The 19355-nt window shown below is 40.9% G+C and overlaps 1 protein-coding gene across 3 annotated transcripts in view; it reads left to right on the forward strand.

The window, feature by feature from the left end:
- The window catches only part of LOC126298678 (glutamate receptor ionotropic, kainate 2-like), a 397907-nt gene that overhangs the window by 346268 nt on the left and 32284 nt on the right, over positions 1 to 19355 (forward strand). For all 3 annotated transcript variants that reach the window (XM_049990109.1, XM_049990111.1, XM_049990110.1), the window contains one exon: positions 7356 to 7471. In XM_049990109.1, coding sequence (XP_049846066.1) covers positions 7356 to 7471 — 116 coding nt within the window. The remainder of the gene's footprint in view (positions 1 to 7355; positions 7472 to 19355) is intronic.

Raw genomic sequence — 19355 nt, forward strand, 5'->3', positions numbered from 1 at the left:
TCACTGCTTTCGTATGGCATCATATTCTGGGGTAATTCATCGTTGAGTAGAAAAGTATTCATTGCACAAAAACGTGTAATCAGAATAATTGCTGGAGCCCACCCACGGTCATCCTGCAGACATCTATTTAAGGATCTAGGGATCCTCACAGTAACCTCACAGTATATATATTCCCTTATGAAATTTGTTGATAATAATCCAACCCAATTCAAAAGTAATAGCAGTGTGCATACCTATAACACCAGGAGAAAGGATGATCTTCACTATGCAGGGTTAAATCTGACTTTGGCACAGAAAGGGGTAAATTATGCTGCCACAAAAGTCTTTGGGCACCTACCAAACAGCATCAAAAGCCTGACAGATAGCCAACTAACATTTAAAAATAAATTAAAAGAATTTCTAGATGACAACTCCTTCTACTCATTGGCTGAATTTTTAGATATAAACTAAGTAAAAAAAAAAAAAAAAAAAAAAAAAAAAAAAAAAAAAAAAAAAAAAACTTAATCATTAGTGTCATGCAATATTTTGTGTAATGTAATTTCTTGTACAGACATCTTTTATTAACCTGACACGTTCCACATCATTACGAAGTGTCGTATTCATGATCTATGGAACAAGTATTAATCTAATCTAATCTATGGAAACACTGAATGAGATGCATGTTTGAATGTAGATGCAGATTCTAGGCAAGGCTGTAGATTGTGATGCTGTAGTTGACTACAAATAGCAACTGTGCTGTCCTGAATGTGTCACAAGTGTCAGTCATTGTCAGAAGTGTGTTCTGTATAGGTGTGAGTGCATTTTGTGAAAGCTAAGTGCTTTTGAATGTGTGAAAATTATTGGTGTTCATAAGGTGGGTGCTTCCATAACCAAGGAAGCTGAAATGTTTGGTGTTTCAAGTGGCACCTTATCAAAGATTTATAACATATTTAGGTAAAGCAGAGAAACAGCATCACAACATGAATGAAAGTGTGTGTTGAGTGATTCTGACATGGCCATCAGAGGGGACTGTGACAATGAATAAATAGGATGACAGCTGCAAAAGTCACTGTAAAACTGAATATTGCTCTTGTGAACCCTGTCAGCACCAAAAAACATGAAGGGAGCTCCAGAAGCAAAGAATTGCAGGATGAGTTCGAATTCCAAAACCACCACTCAGTGATGCAAATGCCCACTAAAGGAGAATGTATTGCTGAAGTCACAAAACTTGGATTATAGAGCAATGGAAGAAAGCTGTTTGGTTGGATGAGACTTGCTGCAGAGTGTTTCCAACTTCTTGTCAGGTTTACATCCCAAAAGTGAAACATGTAGGTGGTTTAGTGACAATTTTGGCAGCCATATCATGGTATTCTATGGGCCACATGGTTACTCTACATGGTCACATTACTGGCAAGGATTATGTCACCATTTTATCTGATCAGGTCCATCTCACAGTACAATATTTGTTCCCCAGTGCTGATACTGTATACCAATATGAAAGGACTCCTGCACACACAGCTTGCATGATCAAGGACTGGTTTTTTGTCCATGGTCTGATGACATCATCTCTCCAGTAATATGTATAAAATGCTTGTTGAAAAATTTGGCAATGCTAGACTTGCATGTTGCCAGAGTATTTATGCTCTTAAAACTTTCTGCTCCTCTTCTTCTCTATTATATCACTTTCTTACATCATTATAATCTTTATTGTCTTCTTTTGTTAAATTATATGGGTATCTTTTTCTTATAATATGTCTGGATTACAGTCTTTATTATTTCACAGCAAATGTAGTAATGAGCTAAAGCATCAACATCAGAGCTCTATGTGACTGATTTCTACTACAAGTTACCTTTATTCAGTGAGTAATCCATGGCTGTTTTGAAGATTTAGATCTAATCAGAATTACTGTTGAGAGAAAAAAAATGTTGAGGACTATTATGCTTCTTAAAATTATTTGCCCATGTATGGAAAATACTGGCTGTTTTAAATTAAAACAAATGATATTCACTGGCAGTGACATTGAAGGGCTCATCATTGAAGTATTTTGTTTCACATTAGTTGCAAAAATGTCATTAATAAATGTCTCAAAAGAAGATATTCAAGATGCCCATGAGTTACATGTTTGAGCTTTTTTAACCTGAAACTTATTTCTCAATAATTATAAATTGAAAGCACAGTACTTAGTACATTCTACAGCATTCTTAATACTTTTTTTACCACAAGAAATCACTATTTACAGCAACTGCATAGTGGAAGTAAAAGTAATTCACATTCTCTGTGCCGGCCGTGGTGGCCTCGCAGTTCTAGGCGCACAGTCCGGAACCATGCGACTGCTACGGTCGCAGGTTCAAATCCTGCCTTGGGCATGGATGTGTGTGATGTCCTTAGGTTAGTTAGGTTTAAGTAGTTCTAAGTTGTAGGGGACTGATGACCTCAGAAGTTGAGTCCCATAGTGCTCAGAGCCATTTGAACTACATTCTCTGTGCAGTAGAGCAGAGAGTACTGTGTCTCCAAGTGGGACAATGTAGCTTGTGTACTTGTTCAATATGTGGGAGAATATGACAGAACTGTAGACTTTCATTTTGGAAGCAATTTGGAGGGCAGTATTGTCAACATGCAAGATGCAACAGGCATCCAGACAACAGTACAAACCCCAGCATTCGTGGTGCAAGAAGGTGAGGAAGAGAACACCTAGTATGGAACCTGGATCTGTTGAGTTGAGTTCTGATCACAAGTGGCTGCAGCATTTGTCTGACACCAAATGACCATAATAGAAATGTGTGGATGTGGCTGGGTACCAATACATATCTCACACATGCCATTCCATGAGTTCAGAAGGGATCAGGATTACTTCTGATTTGGACCATTGTCATGAAGGGATCAGGATTACTCCTGATTTGGACCATTGTCATGAATGGATGTCATAAATGTCTTATCACTATCCAGGAGAGTGCAGATGGCAGCACATATAGATGTAGTAATAAATTGCTCTGTAAATATCAGTCATTCCATCAGTAAATTGCCTACTGTGTGAAAAAGAAGTGATAGAAGGTGTCAGAACATTAAAGTGACTATAAATGCTATTATTTACGTTATTTTGTAAAAATAAAACTGGGTAAAAATTGAAGAAACTATAGAACTGAGTATAACAGTTGTGTAGCTGTTTTGGAAATCTGTAGTGCTAGACTTGAAATAAATGTGAGAGAAAAACTGCAAAATGACCTAAGTAAAATCAGACAGTATGATCAAATGCTGAAAAGTTTTGTTCAGTATGTGAATGTTTCCACAGAAACACAAAACTGTGAACAAGAGAATATGTACTTTAGGCCAATAAATTCTTTCACACTGTTTTCTATAGAAATGATTTCCAAGTCCCATTAATGAATAAATATGATGTTTTAAATTCAGTCAATTGAAAAACGTGGAAGAAAATATCAGTGTGGCAGGAAACTGTTGAGAAAGACCCATTGAGCAAAAAGTTGTCAGTTGAAGCTTGTTACTATCACATATCATTTGACATAAAATTCTGTCAGCACAACATTTGAAAAAACAGGATATAAAACAAAATACACAGTGAAGAAAAAAGAATGAATATATTATCAACCAGTCATGAAAGCGACAGACCACAGTCATGTCAGATATGTCGTCAGATTGTAAAATACGTCAATTCACAAAGCCTGCTGCCCCAATATGGGAACTGCTGAAAAACTGTGAAAATGAAGTAAAGCAAGGTCTTAAATGTGTTGTAATTGGAGCAGGAAATGATGTGTATAAAAATGAAAGTAGCCTTACAGTAAGGGCACTGAGTGAATCACTGTGAAAAATTTCACAATCAAATGTTTCTGCAGCAAGATGGTGAAGAAATGCACAGGAAGCATCAACTCATTGCCGCATGTGGTCCTCAGTCAGCATGCGTGGCACCCATCTTGCACACACCTTCCTGACCTTCCTGTAGTTCAATGTTTCCATTAAAATTCTGTGAGCAGTGCTTTGAGAAACCTCAGAAACCAATGTGTGGATTTAATCCAGGGTGATCTGCCGATTTTCACATATGCTTTGCTCAACCTTCAACACTGTCTCCTCAGAAATTGATGGTCTCCCGCTCCTTTGTTCATTGTGAATTTCAGTATGACCTGCTGAAAACTCTCTACACCATTTACAAACATTTTTGACATCCATGCACAACTCAACATACACTTCTGTCAATTGGCAATGGATTTCAATTGGTGCAGTGCACTTTGCACTCAAAAACTGAATAACTGTGCACAGTTTGCACTTGGTAGTAACATCCAATGGGAGCTCCAATCTCGACAGCTGCCAAGCCAAGATTTGAGCGCCTCAGCACTGCATGTGCATGTTTACACACAGCACTTGAAGCACTCTTCATAACAGTGTGACCAACTGCCACACAACCAGAGTTCTATACTTATAAAAAAATAGGAGACCTTACTTTTGGGATTACCCTCATAGAACTAGAAATGCTACCACTAGTCAGTTCGCTTATTTGCTTCTCTGAACACTTGTGCAAAGAAAGTGAAACAGTATGTTCAGCCTTAATCTAATATGATATTGCCTGTTTCTGTAGTAGAAAATCCATCAAATGTAGGGGTTCATGTATCGATGTCAGGAAATATTATTTTATTTAAAGCTAGAAATGGCCTCATTGCATCAAGTGAAGAAAAACATTTTGAATTATCAGCTGTTGAGATTACAACACAAAGTACGAGTCCTGTTCAAAAAATTCCAGAACTTTGTCCACAAAATTTTTCTACACTTATGTTTTACTTTTTGTGCATGGTCTCCTTCAAAATACTCTCTTCCACTATTGATACACCACTCCCAACACTGTTTCCACTTCCAAAAGCAGTCTTGACATGCCCCTGGCTGGATCTCATGAAGCCCCATTTGTGAATATTCTTTTATGTCATCTATCATTTCAGATCTTCGTCCTTTCAGTGTTTCAACATCATAACCATGGAGCCACATCTTATCACCAGTTATGATCCTCTTAGGGAACATCTCATCATCATTTGTGCGATCCAAAAGCAAAGGTCTGTCTAGTCTTGACTCATGAGCCGTGAGATGAACATGATGGCAACACGGTGCTTCTCAAGATGCTGTGTAGAATTTGATGACATGATGCAACTGAAATGTTAATTTCTTGTGCAATCTCTCAGACAGTTAATCTTTGATGCTCTTGACATGTGTGCCATCAGTAGATATCGAAGGACATCCTCAACAAGCATCATATGTAACTTCCATCTGGTCATTTTTAAACCATGTGAACCATTTGTAATACTAAGTACAGCTTAATCGTTCATCACTGTAGGCTTCCTGAATCATTTGTTGTGTCTCTTTAAAGGTTTTACTGAGTTTCATGTAAAATTTAATGCAAACCTGTTGTTCCTCTAACTCTCTCATCTTGAAATCCACATACTGTGTGATACAACATTCTATTAAATACACCACTAAACAATAACTAACAGACATACAACAATGAAACATCTAGCAGTTACACATTAAACACAGATGTGTGCAGTGATGCCAACTGAATCTCGCTCCAACACACCATTGGTGCAAAATTATGAATGTTCCGGAAGTTTTTGAACAGACCTCGTATATCAAAAAATTAATTGTATTTTGTCTGACCCTATCTCCTAGTGGGGATATTGGCATATTTTTCTCAAAACTGAATCAGAGCCTAGGAAAGGTATCTAGTCCAAAAACTAGAATATGTATCTGTAGTGATGAAGTGAAATATTGTCAGTAATATCTACTTCAATATATTGTACAGCTATGGCATATCTTCACTTATTAACTGTCCAACCAGATCTTCTTCATTATAGACCATGCAGAAGTAGGTATCTATAGAAGAAAGTGTCATATACCTGTTCAAAATTTACTGCATCAGATCATCGTTGTCAGTTATTAGAAGTAGATATTTCAATAGGAAAGCCAGAAAAGTTGAATTCATACAAAAGGGTCTTCTGAAAACCAAATCTGTATGAATTTGCAGCTCATTTACAAGATGAACAGTATAACAGATTTAATGCAGAAACAATGTCAACAAAATCTTCAATAAATTCATGGTACTATCAAAATTAAATTCTGAAGAAATATTTCCCAAAAAAACTGCATTCCATTGAAAGTTCAGATAGAAATATATGTGTTACAAAAGGTATTTTTAAGTGGTCTATTATATGTAGAAGTATATTTTTGTTTTCAAAAACTGTACTTCATAATTAGATTAAATGATGTCAGTACTATAAAAACCTTTTAGGTTTTTTATACAAAATGCATGTATTAAAATTATGTTTTGTGAATTTTTGACACTGGTATTTCCAAGCTCAGTTTTTAAACCTAATCCCAAGTATATATTTTTAAAATAAACTATACATTTTCTATTACAAAAGTAGCTATTCTTCCTAATGAAGAGCAAATAAAAAAAGAGATGATAATATTTATCAACATGAGGATGAGGAGGGGAGGGAGGAGATTAGTGTTTAATGTCCTGTCAACAGCTAGGTCATTAGAGATGAAGCACAAGCTCGGATTAGGGAAGGATGTGAAAGGAAATTGGTCATGTCCTTTCAAATGAACTATCTCGGCACATCCCTGAAGGAATTTTAGGAAATCATGGTAAACTTAAATCAGGACAGCTAGGCACAGATTTGAACCATTGTCCTCCTGAATGAAAGTCCAGTGCGCTAACCACTGTGCCACCTCACTCATTTTATCAGCACAACATCAGAGTATTCACAAACTTGATGTAAAAAATTTTGAGGCCTATTTATATATTGATAACTTATAGAATATGGACAAATAACCACTGCAGTTCTATAGTATTGATGACAAGTTATTTCTCTGTGAACTACTACAGGACACTCAATATACCTTGCTTGTTCAAAAGTTACTACAGTCACAAAATAATTGAAAAATAGTGTTGACTGATGTGATTTTGCAGCCCCATACTGGAAGCTTAATAAAACCATGAATTATATATATATATATATATATATATATATATATATATATATATATATATATATATATATATATATATATATAGCTCAAATTTTGCCCAGTTCAATTTATTCTTTAGGAAACATTTGTAGTATGTTAAAGTTAGAACAGTACTGTCAGTATTGTGATTATGATATCTGAATTTATCCATATAAAAGGAAAAATATTGTTTCACTTTTGTCAGACTTTTCACTAATTTTGTATAGCACATTGTTCTCTAGTTATTGATTTTTCCTCTTCCTTATGTTTCTTCAGAAATTACGTACAAAATTCTATTGACTAAAAGTAGGTGTATTTATGTTAGCTCTCATAAAAAGTCAGTGGGAAACATAAACTGAGTTACCTATTTCAGATATGACATATCGCAATTCGCTTAGCACTGCAGTGTTAAAACTGCAAGAGACAGGACGCCTTCAAGCTTTAAAAAACAAATGGTGGAAAGAAGAAAGGGGTGGTGGCCAGTGTGTGGTGAGTTAATTAAATCATAGTCAGTGTCTGTATCTGTAGTTTACTTTCCATTATAGGCTTGAAAATTGTGTCATGTTGTTTGCGATAAGGAAAAAAAGGACAGGAGCACATACAACACTTGGATGGGATGAGTGAATATTAATTCAAACCAGTAAAAGTATTAAGAATACAACTTTGACATTAGACATTTCAAAATGATATCTGTGTACATGCATATAAAAGTCATCCTAGAATAGTCGGATTTTCATACAGAAAACCAAAACATGATGAGCATGTTATTGACACTTGTAACATTTGGGAGCTCCACCTCAGATATGCTTTGTAACAAAATGATTTGCACAGCTTTTCTTTTGAACTGGTGAAGAGTCAAATTTCCAATATTTTGTAGTGTAGCAAAATCAATAATGTTATTACTTTTTCTAAAACATATCTTTAAATTTTTATAGTAGCAATACAGTATGTTTTGATTCTGAACTTTTAATGATTATATATTTCATGTTTCTAGTAATTATGAATGTATTTATTAACACTACTAAAGCTGATTAATAAGTAATTATCAATTTTCTGTTGATTTACTGTGTTTTATGGGTCCAAAAAGTGGAAGTATTTCATTCACTCTAAATATTTTTGTTGCAGTTCTTAAAATATTTATGAATAATCTAATTTACTACTAACAGAAATTACAAAGAAACTCCATAAATTAATTTACTTCTCCTTAAATGTTCTTATTATATGAAATATGAATTTTTCAATCTTCTTCTGATTCAAGCTGAGCGGATCAGTAAAACAAAACTTTAAACTGCTCTTGGTCTCCATTCTATCAGATATCACCTGAATTCATATAACTCTCAGTTTATAGATATTGCAATGTCGTTATCAACAAAACAAATGTATGTAGCCTGTCCAGTTTAGCAGTTGTTAGGTCACAAATGTACCTATAAAGGTCAAGATTCCATTTCATAGTGTTGTGGGACACGTTTGCTTTCAATTTTTGGCCATCTAATTTACATTGGGGATTAATTTTTAACTAATTATTCTTACTTGTAACACAGTGTTTCAGTGTTACATCTGAGAGAAATGGTACCAAATGGTGGGATGTATCACATTATGCATTATGTCTGTAAGCCTAAAGTCCTTATTCAGTGTTTTGAAGAGGTTGTTATACCAGCCATTAAAGGAACAGGATGCAAACAAATGCAGATTGTGATGCATGCTAGAACCACCCATGCCTGTCATCTGGACTCCAAGATCATTTTTGAATGTGTCTAGTGACTAACAGAGAAGGTGCAGAAGACCAGACTTGTTCACAGAATTTAAGTGGCTTTCATAATCTGCAGCATTGTCCACAGAAGTGGACATGGCTCCCTGGCACTAGTCAATGGGAAGCCTTAAAAGATTCTGTGACATGTTAAGCTGTGACTTCCTATATTTGTGTGGCATTACATATCAGAAGCTGACACCCAGGTAGTTTGCTGTGTGGGGTACCTAAAAGTTTTAAAGGATATATACATAAAAGGATTAGGCAATTCTCCATCCAGTCTAGTTAGTGATACCTGTAAGATACTCCAAAATATCAGTATAAGATCCAAAGAAATTAATTCACACAAAGTAACCTGTTAAAATACTAATGATCAACTGCTCAAGAATTTGCATCAAAATGCCAGAGTTTGAGACATTCCTAATTACTGATACAGCTCACTGATAGGTACAAAAGCCTGGCTAGAGCCTGGTACTGACAGCAGTGAGATTTCTGTGGTAAATCTAAATGCATATCAGCAAGTTGCGCTAATGGGAATTGGAGGTGGTGTATTCATTTTAGTGCACAAGAAACTGAACTCCACTGAGACTGAAACTCCATGCAAAATTGGGCAGTACTCAGTATCAAGGATGGGCATAATTTTATAATTGGGCCTACTATTGATCAGAAGACTCTTCCACAGATGAAACCAAACATTTCTCAGAAAATCTGAGCTCAGTAGTATATATATTTCCCTATCACACTGTCTTCATTGGAGAAGCCTTTAATCATCAAGTAATTGTTTGCAATGATAACAATTTTTTAATTTGAGCATGACAAGATATACTGCGAAACAATACAAAACACCTTTTCTGAATATTGCTTAGGGCATGACAAAATATGCTGCAAAACAATAAAAAATACCTTCTCTGAATATTTCCTAGAACAGATATTTCAGAAGCCCACTCACAAGGAAAACATATTAGATCTAATGGTTACAAGTAGGCCTGACTTGCACATTGAAACTGACATCAGTGGCCACAAGACAGTTAAAGCAACAGAAATTATCATTGTACAAATGACAGTTAAATAAGAAGATAAATTTACATTTTCAGCAAACTGCATAAAGTATCATTGGTGTCATACCTCAAAGAGAAACTCAAAACCTTTTGCTCTTGGCAGGATGATGTACAGGAACTTTCAACAAAGTTTATAAGAATAATGACCAAGCACTCTGTAAAGAAACTGCTACAGGAATGGCTACTATGGCACAATGTCATAATGCTGAGGTGGAAGTTCGGGTTGGTTACACCAAACAACTCCATTTTCACAGTAGTTCATTTATTCACCTCTTTACACAAGCAAGGCTTACAAAGAACTTACATGGCAGAACTGCACAAAGGTAATCTTTGCTTAGTTCAAAGATGATACTCAGATTGATGCTGGTGTTGGCCTCATCAGCACCACATAGCCTCCCCCCACCCCACCCCCCCTCACAGTAAGGAGTACTCTTGAGAGGCCGGAGGGCTTTTGGGGGATTGGGGGGAGGGGGGTGACTATGGCATCGGCAGGGATGGTCCACGGGAACCGGACCATAGTCAGCTTGACAGCGTCGTCAGGGAGATGTGTGGGTAGATGTCGTGAAGGAAGGTTTGGCCACCAAACCTGGAAGTTGTTGAAGCGAGCCAGGCATCATACTAGGTGTGCTGGTCATGTGGCGACAGGTAGGCCGGTGGTTTGCAGGTGGAACGGAGCTACGATGACGATGTCTTCGATGGGCATGGCAAACATACGAAGCATGTCCAGGTTGACGTCGGGTGAGAGGGGAACACATTTCACCAGGTGGCAGGGAATGGCGGAGGTTGTGTCATGAGCACTGGATGAGGGGAAACACATGATGAACAGTGTATCATCACATAGTACTATTGAGATGTCGTGGATTCTGTCCGGGGGGGCAGGCACAAACACCTCGAGTGAGGGCACATTGAAGATTGCCAGGGGGCGGGGGGGGGGGAAGGGCGCATGAGAAACCTCGACAGGGCGAGGCAGGCAACATAGGGGAGGTCGAAGGGACCAGCGAAGGGTCTGGCGGCGAGGGCGTGATCGTAGGTAAGCTCGACATAGGGAGCATGTGGTCACTCGACGGAGTGCGTGAGACTGGAGTAGAGGGCGAGGTCAGAGGAGAGCTCGATGATTGGAGCTGGAAGTCACTCGACCGAGTGTGTGAGTCTGACATTGAAGGAGTGGTCTGAGCATCGTGAGCCAGGACGATGAGTGCCGTGGTCTTGGCCTGAAGGGGGGGGGGGGGGGTAGAAGGGTAGAAGAAGGCTCGACATGAGCATATGGAGGTTGGAGGGGAGCACGGACAGTGTCATCTCAGAGCATGACATATTCACAATTGTCCAGAGATTTCGGGACGTGAAACTTAGGACGGGAATGGCTGGCAGGCAGATGGATATGGAGGTTGATGAAGTGGCATCTGACACGGTCCATGAAGGAAAGTAAGTCAGACTGAGGGAGAGAAGTGGAAGGGCTCACAAGTTCGCCAGGGAGAACAATGTTCTGGCCGTATATGAACTCAGCTATTGAGTCTTTGAGGTCTTCCTTATAGATCAAACGAATGCCGAGTATCACAAGGGGAAGGGCCTCCGTCCATAAAGAGTCGTGGCATCAAAGAGCCACCTTGAAAGTGCGGTGCCAGCGTTCAACTAGCCCATTACTTTGCGGACGATATGCTGTGGTATGGATGCGCTGGATACTGCAAATGTTCCAAATCTCATTGAACAGGGCAGACTCAGTTGTCTGCCCTGGTCAGTCGTGATGATAGCTGGACATCCAAAACACGATACCCTTGATTCGTGCAACAGTTTCTGACGTAATATTGGGGAAGGGGACAAGCTCGAACCAGCGAGTTGTTCGGTCGATAGACGAGAGGACATAATGAAAGTGGTTAGAGGGGTGGAGAGGGCCGACAATGTCAATATGAATATGCTGGAAATGCCCAGGAGGGATCGAAAAGGCACCAAGGAGGGTGAAGTATGTTTGTGTACTTTGCAGTGTTGGCACGAGACACAGGAGCGTGCCCATTGCTGGCAGTCCTTGTTGACATATCTCCACACAAAGCACTCCACTATGAGGCAGGCAGATGCACGAACACCAGGGTGGGCTAAATTATGCAATGCGTTGAAGACAGCTCGAGGGAGCGTGGTTGGGATGAGGGGGCGTAATGTGCCCATACTGTCATCGCACCAGATCTCACCAGAAATGCCAGGGAAGGTGGTGCAGATGAAGTGCAGTGAAGAGGTAGAGTCTGAAATCAGGTTTTGTGTTTCCTCATTGGTGGGTTGTAGGTTAGGCAGTTGAGAGAGATCTAACAGCGAATGGACGGCGTCAACTCATGAAAGGAAATCAGCAACTATATTGTCAGCACACTTTATGTGTCTGACATCGGTGGTGAACTGAGATATGAAGTCCATGTATCTGAAGGGGCGAGGAGGCAGGTCAGCTGGCGGGTCTGTAATGGCCGCAGCCAGGAGTTTGTGGTCTGTTAACACATAGAAAGGACGTCCCTCAACATCAGTCTTAAAATGCTTGATCGCTTCGTAGACGCAGAATATTTCCATTGTGCATTGGTGAGCTTGCACGAGAAGAACTTCAGAGGGAAAGTCTGGCCGTAAATTGTCTGGCTAAAGACAGTGCCAATGGCAGTATTGCTCGCATCTGTGGTGATGTAAAGCTGTGCATTGGGATGAGGATGCGCGATGGTGCAGGCCTCAGTAAAAAGATTTTTGAGGGCAGTGAAAGAGTCAGTCATTGCAGGGGTCCATGGAACGGGCCAAGATCCAGAAGTGTTGGTGCCTGCCAAGGCATCCTTCAGTGGAGCCTGAATCTCTGCAGACCGAGGTAGATGACAATGATAATAATTAACCGTCCCCAGAAAGCACCGGAGCTCTTTGAATGACAAAGGTCTTCATAGGTTTATTATAGTTTGTACTTTCTCAGGGGTTGGTGAAAGGTCATCGGCAGAGACCCCAAAACCAAGAAAAGTACAGCGGGTTGATGTAGCTGCAATTTGTCCTGGTTGGTCCCCGTTGCCTGCTGCCGCAAGAGTGTTCATAACAGTTTGACAGTGTCGAATGTTGTACTTGATGAAGGAGCTGAAAACAAGAATGTGATCAAGATATGCAAAGCAGAATTTTAGGTCGAATAGCACTACGTTGATGAAGCGTTGCCAGATCTGGGTTGCATTTTTCAAACCGAAGGGCATGAATCGAAACTGAAATAAACCGATTGGGGTGGTGACTGCTGTCTTCTCAATGTCTTGAGGTGCCATGGGGATCTGGTGGTAGGCCCGTTTGCAATGACAGAGAACGTGGTCACACCTGTGAGGGAACTGGTAAAGTCGGCAATGTCGAGTATGGGGAAGGTGCCCATAATTGTTCATGCGTTTAGTCGACGGTAGTCTCCGCACATGCGCCAGAACCCGTCTTTCTTGTGTGTCATATGTATGGGCATAGACCAGCTACTGGCAGAGGGTTCAATGTCACCAGAGCTTAGTAGTTCTTAAATCTGATTTTTAAGGTCGGAGAGATGCTCGGGACAAAGTCGACGTGGTTTACTGGAGATCGGGGGACATGACGTGAGGCGAAGCTTGTGAACTGTGCCGTTGGTAACAATAGAAATGTTGCCAGTGGTGCTGGAGGTGGTTTGTTTACAATGTGCGCCGGGTGGGGCAGGCGAGGCATGGTCGTGGTGTTCAGAGCCACTCGGCGAGTCCGATGGGAGCCGAGGTGGCAAAGTGTCCCAGGAGTCAACGTGACAAGATGGCCGCTGGCCTAAAGCAGTGGCACCATGTTTGGGTGAGCTCGGTAGAGCTCGTGAACCTTTAGAGAGTCCATTGTCCGAGGGCGTGGCCTGTGGGAGCATGGTCGTCGGAGAAATGCTTGGCGCGAGTGCACTGTTTGTGTTGTCAGTGATGGTTGCACGGCGGTGCACAGGAGCTGAAGTTGAATAGTCTGAGGTGCTGTCCACGAGGGTCAGGGTAGGAGCCGTCAGTTCAGGAACACATGACGCTTGTCATGCATGCACACTTGTGTCCAGCCGAATGTCAAACACTGCCATGTTAGGGGGGTGTGGCCCTGCAGAGCTGTCAGTACATGTTATGGCAGTCTTGATAGCACAGTTGCGAGGGGTAGTGGGAGGTAAACACACAGAGGCTCGATTACTGGGATTGAAAGCAGATTCGGCACACTTACTGACCTTGCTTTGGCCTTGCTGTAGTGTCTGTAATTCCTTTGTTGCATCAGACAGCTGGAGCCAGAGGGAGAGCTTGAAGATTTCCTTGCATAGGCGAGTGATGTTTTCAAGCTGGGCAAGGTACTTCTGCATTGTTTCTTGTAACGTTGTCGATAGAGACAAGCATGTATGGATGAGATGAGCCTGGACCGGTCTGTCACGGGGGGTTTGCTCGACGGAGCACAGGGGAAGTGAGTCTTGGATGGATGATGCAACACGGTGTTTCACACTAGATCCTGTGAATGTTTGTGGTGTCACAAGAAATCATTGCCTAATATAGGTCCGTCAATTTCGCACACTAAAAATGTACACTCGAGTTAGCAGTTTGCGGAGAGCATTATAGTTTAGTTGAATTGATGGCTTGATGAGGGTGGAAGTTCGATGATGCTAAGTATGTAGGCAGCAGTGAAACATCGGCGCCAGTGTCCACTAGGAAAAGTTATCCTGACGAAATGTCTTTAATATAAATTCGTCCACAATTATCCGGTCATTCCCGGAAAGGATGAAGCACTGGGGGTTGCCTGTCATGTTGTACACAGGAGGTGGCACCCGGACCTACCTGCGATTGGCGTTTGGGAAGTAGCAGGGTGGTCTGCAGTTCTGTGCCGTCTCACAAAACCGTGTGTGGAAGTAACTGTATGGGTAGTGCGGTTGAATTTCCTGTGGAAAGTTAATTGCCAATGGCGGTGGCTGAGGGTCAGTGGCCACAGCAGGCTAGGTTGCAGGAGGGAGCATGACCATGGGCGGAGCTGGTGACGTCCCAGTAGCTTGTTTACTGCTTCCCGGAGCGAGCAGAATGGCTGGAACAATGTGGCCCCGGTGGTGTCTGGCCGCAGGACGATGAGCCTGAACCTATGACTTGTCAGGTGGGCAGTTGCTGGCGAAATAGAGCAGTAATGCATCGCGTAGCTTGCCAGCAGTTGTCATTCTTTGCTCAACATGTTCGGGAGACCTCTGAGCCAGAGCAAAGCGGATGTGACGAGATAGTTTATCTGGCCAGATGGTGAGGAGAGCTGTGTCAGAGAGTAGATCGTCACTGACCAGAGCACGTAGCCGTCACCAGAGTGGGGAAGGTTTGTTGGTGCCTAGTTGCTTGATGTGGAGCACTTGCCATATTGCTGCCTCAGTTGAGCATGCAAGCTGATGTAGAACTGTCTTTTTGGCTAGAGTGTACCAGGTGGATGAGTCCGGGGTGTCAACCAGGTCAGCAATCAAGTCCTCCTGGTCGTGCAGGTGGGTGATGAGGCACAGAAACCTGGTTGACTCGTTGAGTTTGTCATGGTCAAACACTTTGTCCGCAATTTAGAACCAGGTTGTAGCTCTGTTGGGATTAAATGGCGGCAGGTTGAGTTGAGTTCGTCAGGGCACTGCCTGAAATGAGCTGTTGTTGCTGTAGTATTCCAGGAGAGTGTGCCTCCGGGGGATGTGGCAACGACGGCTGTTCGGGTGGCAGTGTGAAAGTGACACGTTGTGGTTGGGCACAATCCGTCGCGACACGGAAGGCCAACACGGGTGAGACACCGTAATGTGTCGATTGTGGTTGCGGAAGCTCAACATGTTGCGGGTGAGTTCAGATTGATGCATCGTGAAGACTGACTCGGATAAGGCACCGAGATGTGATGAGAACATTAGTGGAAGCTCGTCTGGAGCTGGCGCGGGGGTGACAGGTGAGGAAAAGTTCAAAGTTTGAGAACGCGTCATAGTCCATTGAAAGTTAGATGTATGATCAGAGCCAGGGCACCTGTGTTGCAGGGAGGCTGCGGAGGTGTGGGCTGTCCAGAAGCACAGTGTGGGAAATGATGTTGAACGTGGTACAGAATGTGTGAATGTTCACTGTTCATAGTTACTACACTCATAATGGTGTACGGATAAGGTGAATGTCATGGCACAAAACACTGAGGCATAGCAGTTAGACGGAGGTGGAGGTCAGGCACAGACAACAAGTTGTTATTCCTGTTGCAGGCCAAGGTATCAAAGTAGGAAGGCATGTGCTGATGCTGAACTAATGCAGGCGTGGGCACTATTGGATTCTGTGGAGGTTGACCTATGAACGAAGCAGTTCCAGCCACATGGCAGGTATCTGCGTGGTACTGCATCGATTGCGACATGGCAAATCGTTGTCCTGGCAGTGGTAGGTTGTCCAACAAAGCATTTTCATAAATCGGCATTGGTCCCGAACTGCACGGAGATCTGTAATAGGTAACTGCACAGTCGATGAGGGAGGGCACATGTGGTAGAAACAGAGGTGTTTGATAGCTGGAGTCATACACACTCTTAACCTCACTTATTGTTGCAGGCTTGAAAGAGTTCAGTGAAATCAGCGTAATCGTTGAGTGAGAGGCATTGTGGTGCAGTTCTGGAGGGTGTACATCACCCGCAACATGATGCATGTCAATCACAAAATCCGGAGTTAGGCACTGTGCTGAAGTCATTGTTTGAATGCTGTGTCAATGTAATACACACCAAAATAACTGATGCGGAGGTCACGGACACAGTAAAACGGTGGAAACGGAAGACGTTACAACTCGGGGTCACCAGTGAGGTGGAAGTTCGGGTTGGTTACACCAGACAACACCATTTTAACAGTAGTTCATTTATTCATCTCTTTACACAAGCAAGACTTACAAAGAACTCACGTGGTGGAACTGCACAAAGATAATCTTAGCTTAGTTCAAAGACGATACTCAGATCGATGCTGATGTCTACCTCATCGGCGCCACAACGCTATAGTTAGAGAAATTCTAAATAAAATACATTTGGATATCAATTGGAAATGTCTGAAGTCTTCAATGGCTGTCATAGCAGAATCTTACTGAAAGACCTCTCACAAAATCCAAAGAAATTCTGGTCATATGTATAGGTTGTCAATCACATCAAAGTTAGACATGGTAGCAAAGCTAAAGCAGAAATACTGAACTCCATTTCCAAATCTTTGTTTAACAAGGAAGATACAAGATAACTGCCCCTGTTAAATTCTTCTACCATTGCAGTGTGGAAATTTCATTCTGGAAACACTCCCCAAGCTGTGGCTAAGCCATGTCTCTGCAATATCCTTTCTTCCAGGAGTGCTAGTTCTGCAAGGTATGCAGAAGAGCTTCTGCGAAGTTTGGAAGGTAGGAGGCAAGGTACTGGTGGAATTAAAGCTGTGAGGATGGGGTGTGAGTCGTGCTTGGGTAGCTCAGTTGGTAAAGCACTTGCCCGTGAAAAGCAAAGGTCCCGAGTTCGAGTCTCGGCCCAGCGCACAGTTTTAATCTGCCAGGACGTTTCATATCAACACACACTCTCCTGAAGAGTGAAAATTTCATTCTGGAAACACTACCCAGGCTGTGGCTAAACCATGTCTCTGCAATATCATTTCTTCCAGGAGTGCTAGTTCTGCAAGGTATGCCGGAGACCTTCTGCAAATTTTGGAAGGTAGGAGGCGGGGTATTGGTGGAATTAAAGCTGAGAGGATGGGGTGTGAGTCGTGCTTGAGTAGCTCAGTTGGTAAAGCACTTGCCTGTGAAAAGCAAAGTTCCCGAGTTCGAGTCTTGGCCCTGCACACAGTTTTAATCTGCCAAGAAGATTCATATCAGTGCACACTCCACTGCACAGTGAAAATTTCATTCTATGTGAAATGTATCTACAGTTGTAAATATGAAAAACCATCAGCTGTACAAGACAATAATGATAATGACAATTTGTGCTGGACAAGGACTTGAACTCTGATTTCCTCCTTTATGCAAGTTGTCACCTTAACCTCTTTGTCTATCCATGCATGAGTTGTGGCCAGACCCAAACTTCCATATATAATTGTATCTGCATCAAAATTTGTACTTATACACATATTATGTAATTCCCAGGGAGGAAATTTTAATTATGTGTGAAGGAACATTGCGGTGTTCCTCTTAACAACACTGGCACTACAGTGTCATATATATACACTGATACCAGGTAGTGACTTTCAATTAAAATATCCTGCCCTGTATGAGGACAACATAATGTGCATATGAGTACAGGTTGTGATGAAGGCATGATGACATATTGAAGTTAGGGTCTGGCTGTGAATTGTGCATGGATAGCCAAAGCAGTTAAGATGGCCTTTTGCATAAATCAGGAAATCTGGAAGTGGGAAATCCTGGTGTAAGTCCCAGTCTGGCACAAATTTTCATTGCCATCATTTCTTTGTACAATCAGTTGTTGCTCATATTCAGAATTGAAAATACATTTGACGAATTTCGGTTATGCTCCATTTACTGTATCATAATTAAAAAATAAAATATTTTATTTATAAACTACAGTAAACTGCTGTATATAACACACAGGACGCATCTGAAAAATGGTGTGTCAACATAGCATGGAATTCAACTTTTACATAACAACACAAGCTCAGACAAAGAAAGTCCAGTTCCTTAAGCTCACAGGGGTTAAACAAAATGCAAGATTTGAAGAAGTCACTGTCACTTGGATAGAATTAAAAGGATAGTTTCTTAGCTCTTTTTTGAGACACTTCAGTTCAAATCACACCTGTGCATGTGCATATGTAACTGATTGACCTGCAATGCAGGTCCCATTTTAATCACAAATCTTTTTACATTCAAACTGTGCTGGATGTCTAAATTGCTATCCTTGTGCAGAATTTGAAGTTTTCAAGTCTCCAAAAATGCTACAATATACATATTTGTGTGAAATACCTTTTTTCAGTTATTGAACTAAATAAGTCACCATTACTGGCAACTTAAGTGAAAATCTCTGAAATTGTCTGCATTGTCCATATGCTGATAGATTATACCAGTAGTGACAGAATCTGACACCAGTGACATGTTGAAATACATTATGGTGTGGTTTACTGTTAACTCTCTTTTGATAAACCTAAATAAAACTAGTTTCATTCAGTTGAACAAAAACCATATGAATAAAGGCAAAACTTCTATTATGCACAACAACCAACCAAAAATGCAAGCACATTACTCCAGGTTTTTAAGTGTTCACATAGATGGTATGCTGAATTGGCAACACCACATTCTCCATTTAGATTGTGTAATATTTTTCTTGTTTTTGTAATTATTTGTGTAACATTTATACTGTGTAATATTGACTTTCATAATGCCTCATATGATCTCTGAGGTCTCTACAACAATAAAAATCAAATCAAATCAAATCATGGAAAATATTATTTTTAGCAACATTTGATTTATAAATTATATATTGGCTTGGAGAAATCACTGTCTCAAAATCAATATTTTCTGTTATTTCCATTCAGTAACATGTTATAGCAACATGTGAATTTCAAATAAAAGCTTCACATCACAAAAAAGAGCAGTGAGACTCATGTATGATGTACATGCCATAGCCATTTCAAAAAGCTTGAAA

The sequence above is a fragment of the Schistocerca gregaria genome, chromosome X, assembly GCF_023897955.1.
Source record: "Schistocerca gregaria isolate iqSchGreg1 chromosome X, iqSchGreg1.2, whole genome shotgun sequence".
Classification (NCBI taxonomy): domain Eukaryota; kingdom Metazoa; phylum Arthropoda; class Insecta; order Orthoptera; family Acrididae; genus Schistocerca; species Schistocerca gregaria.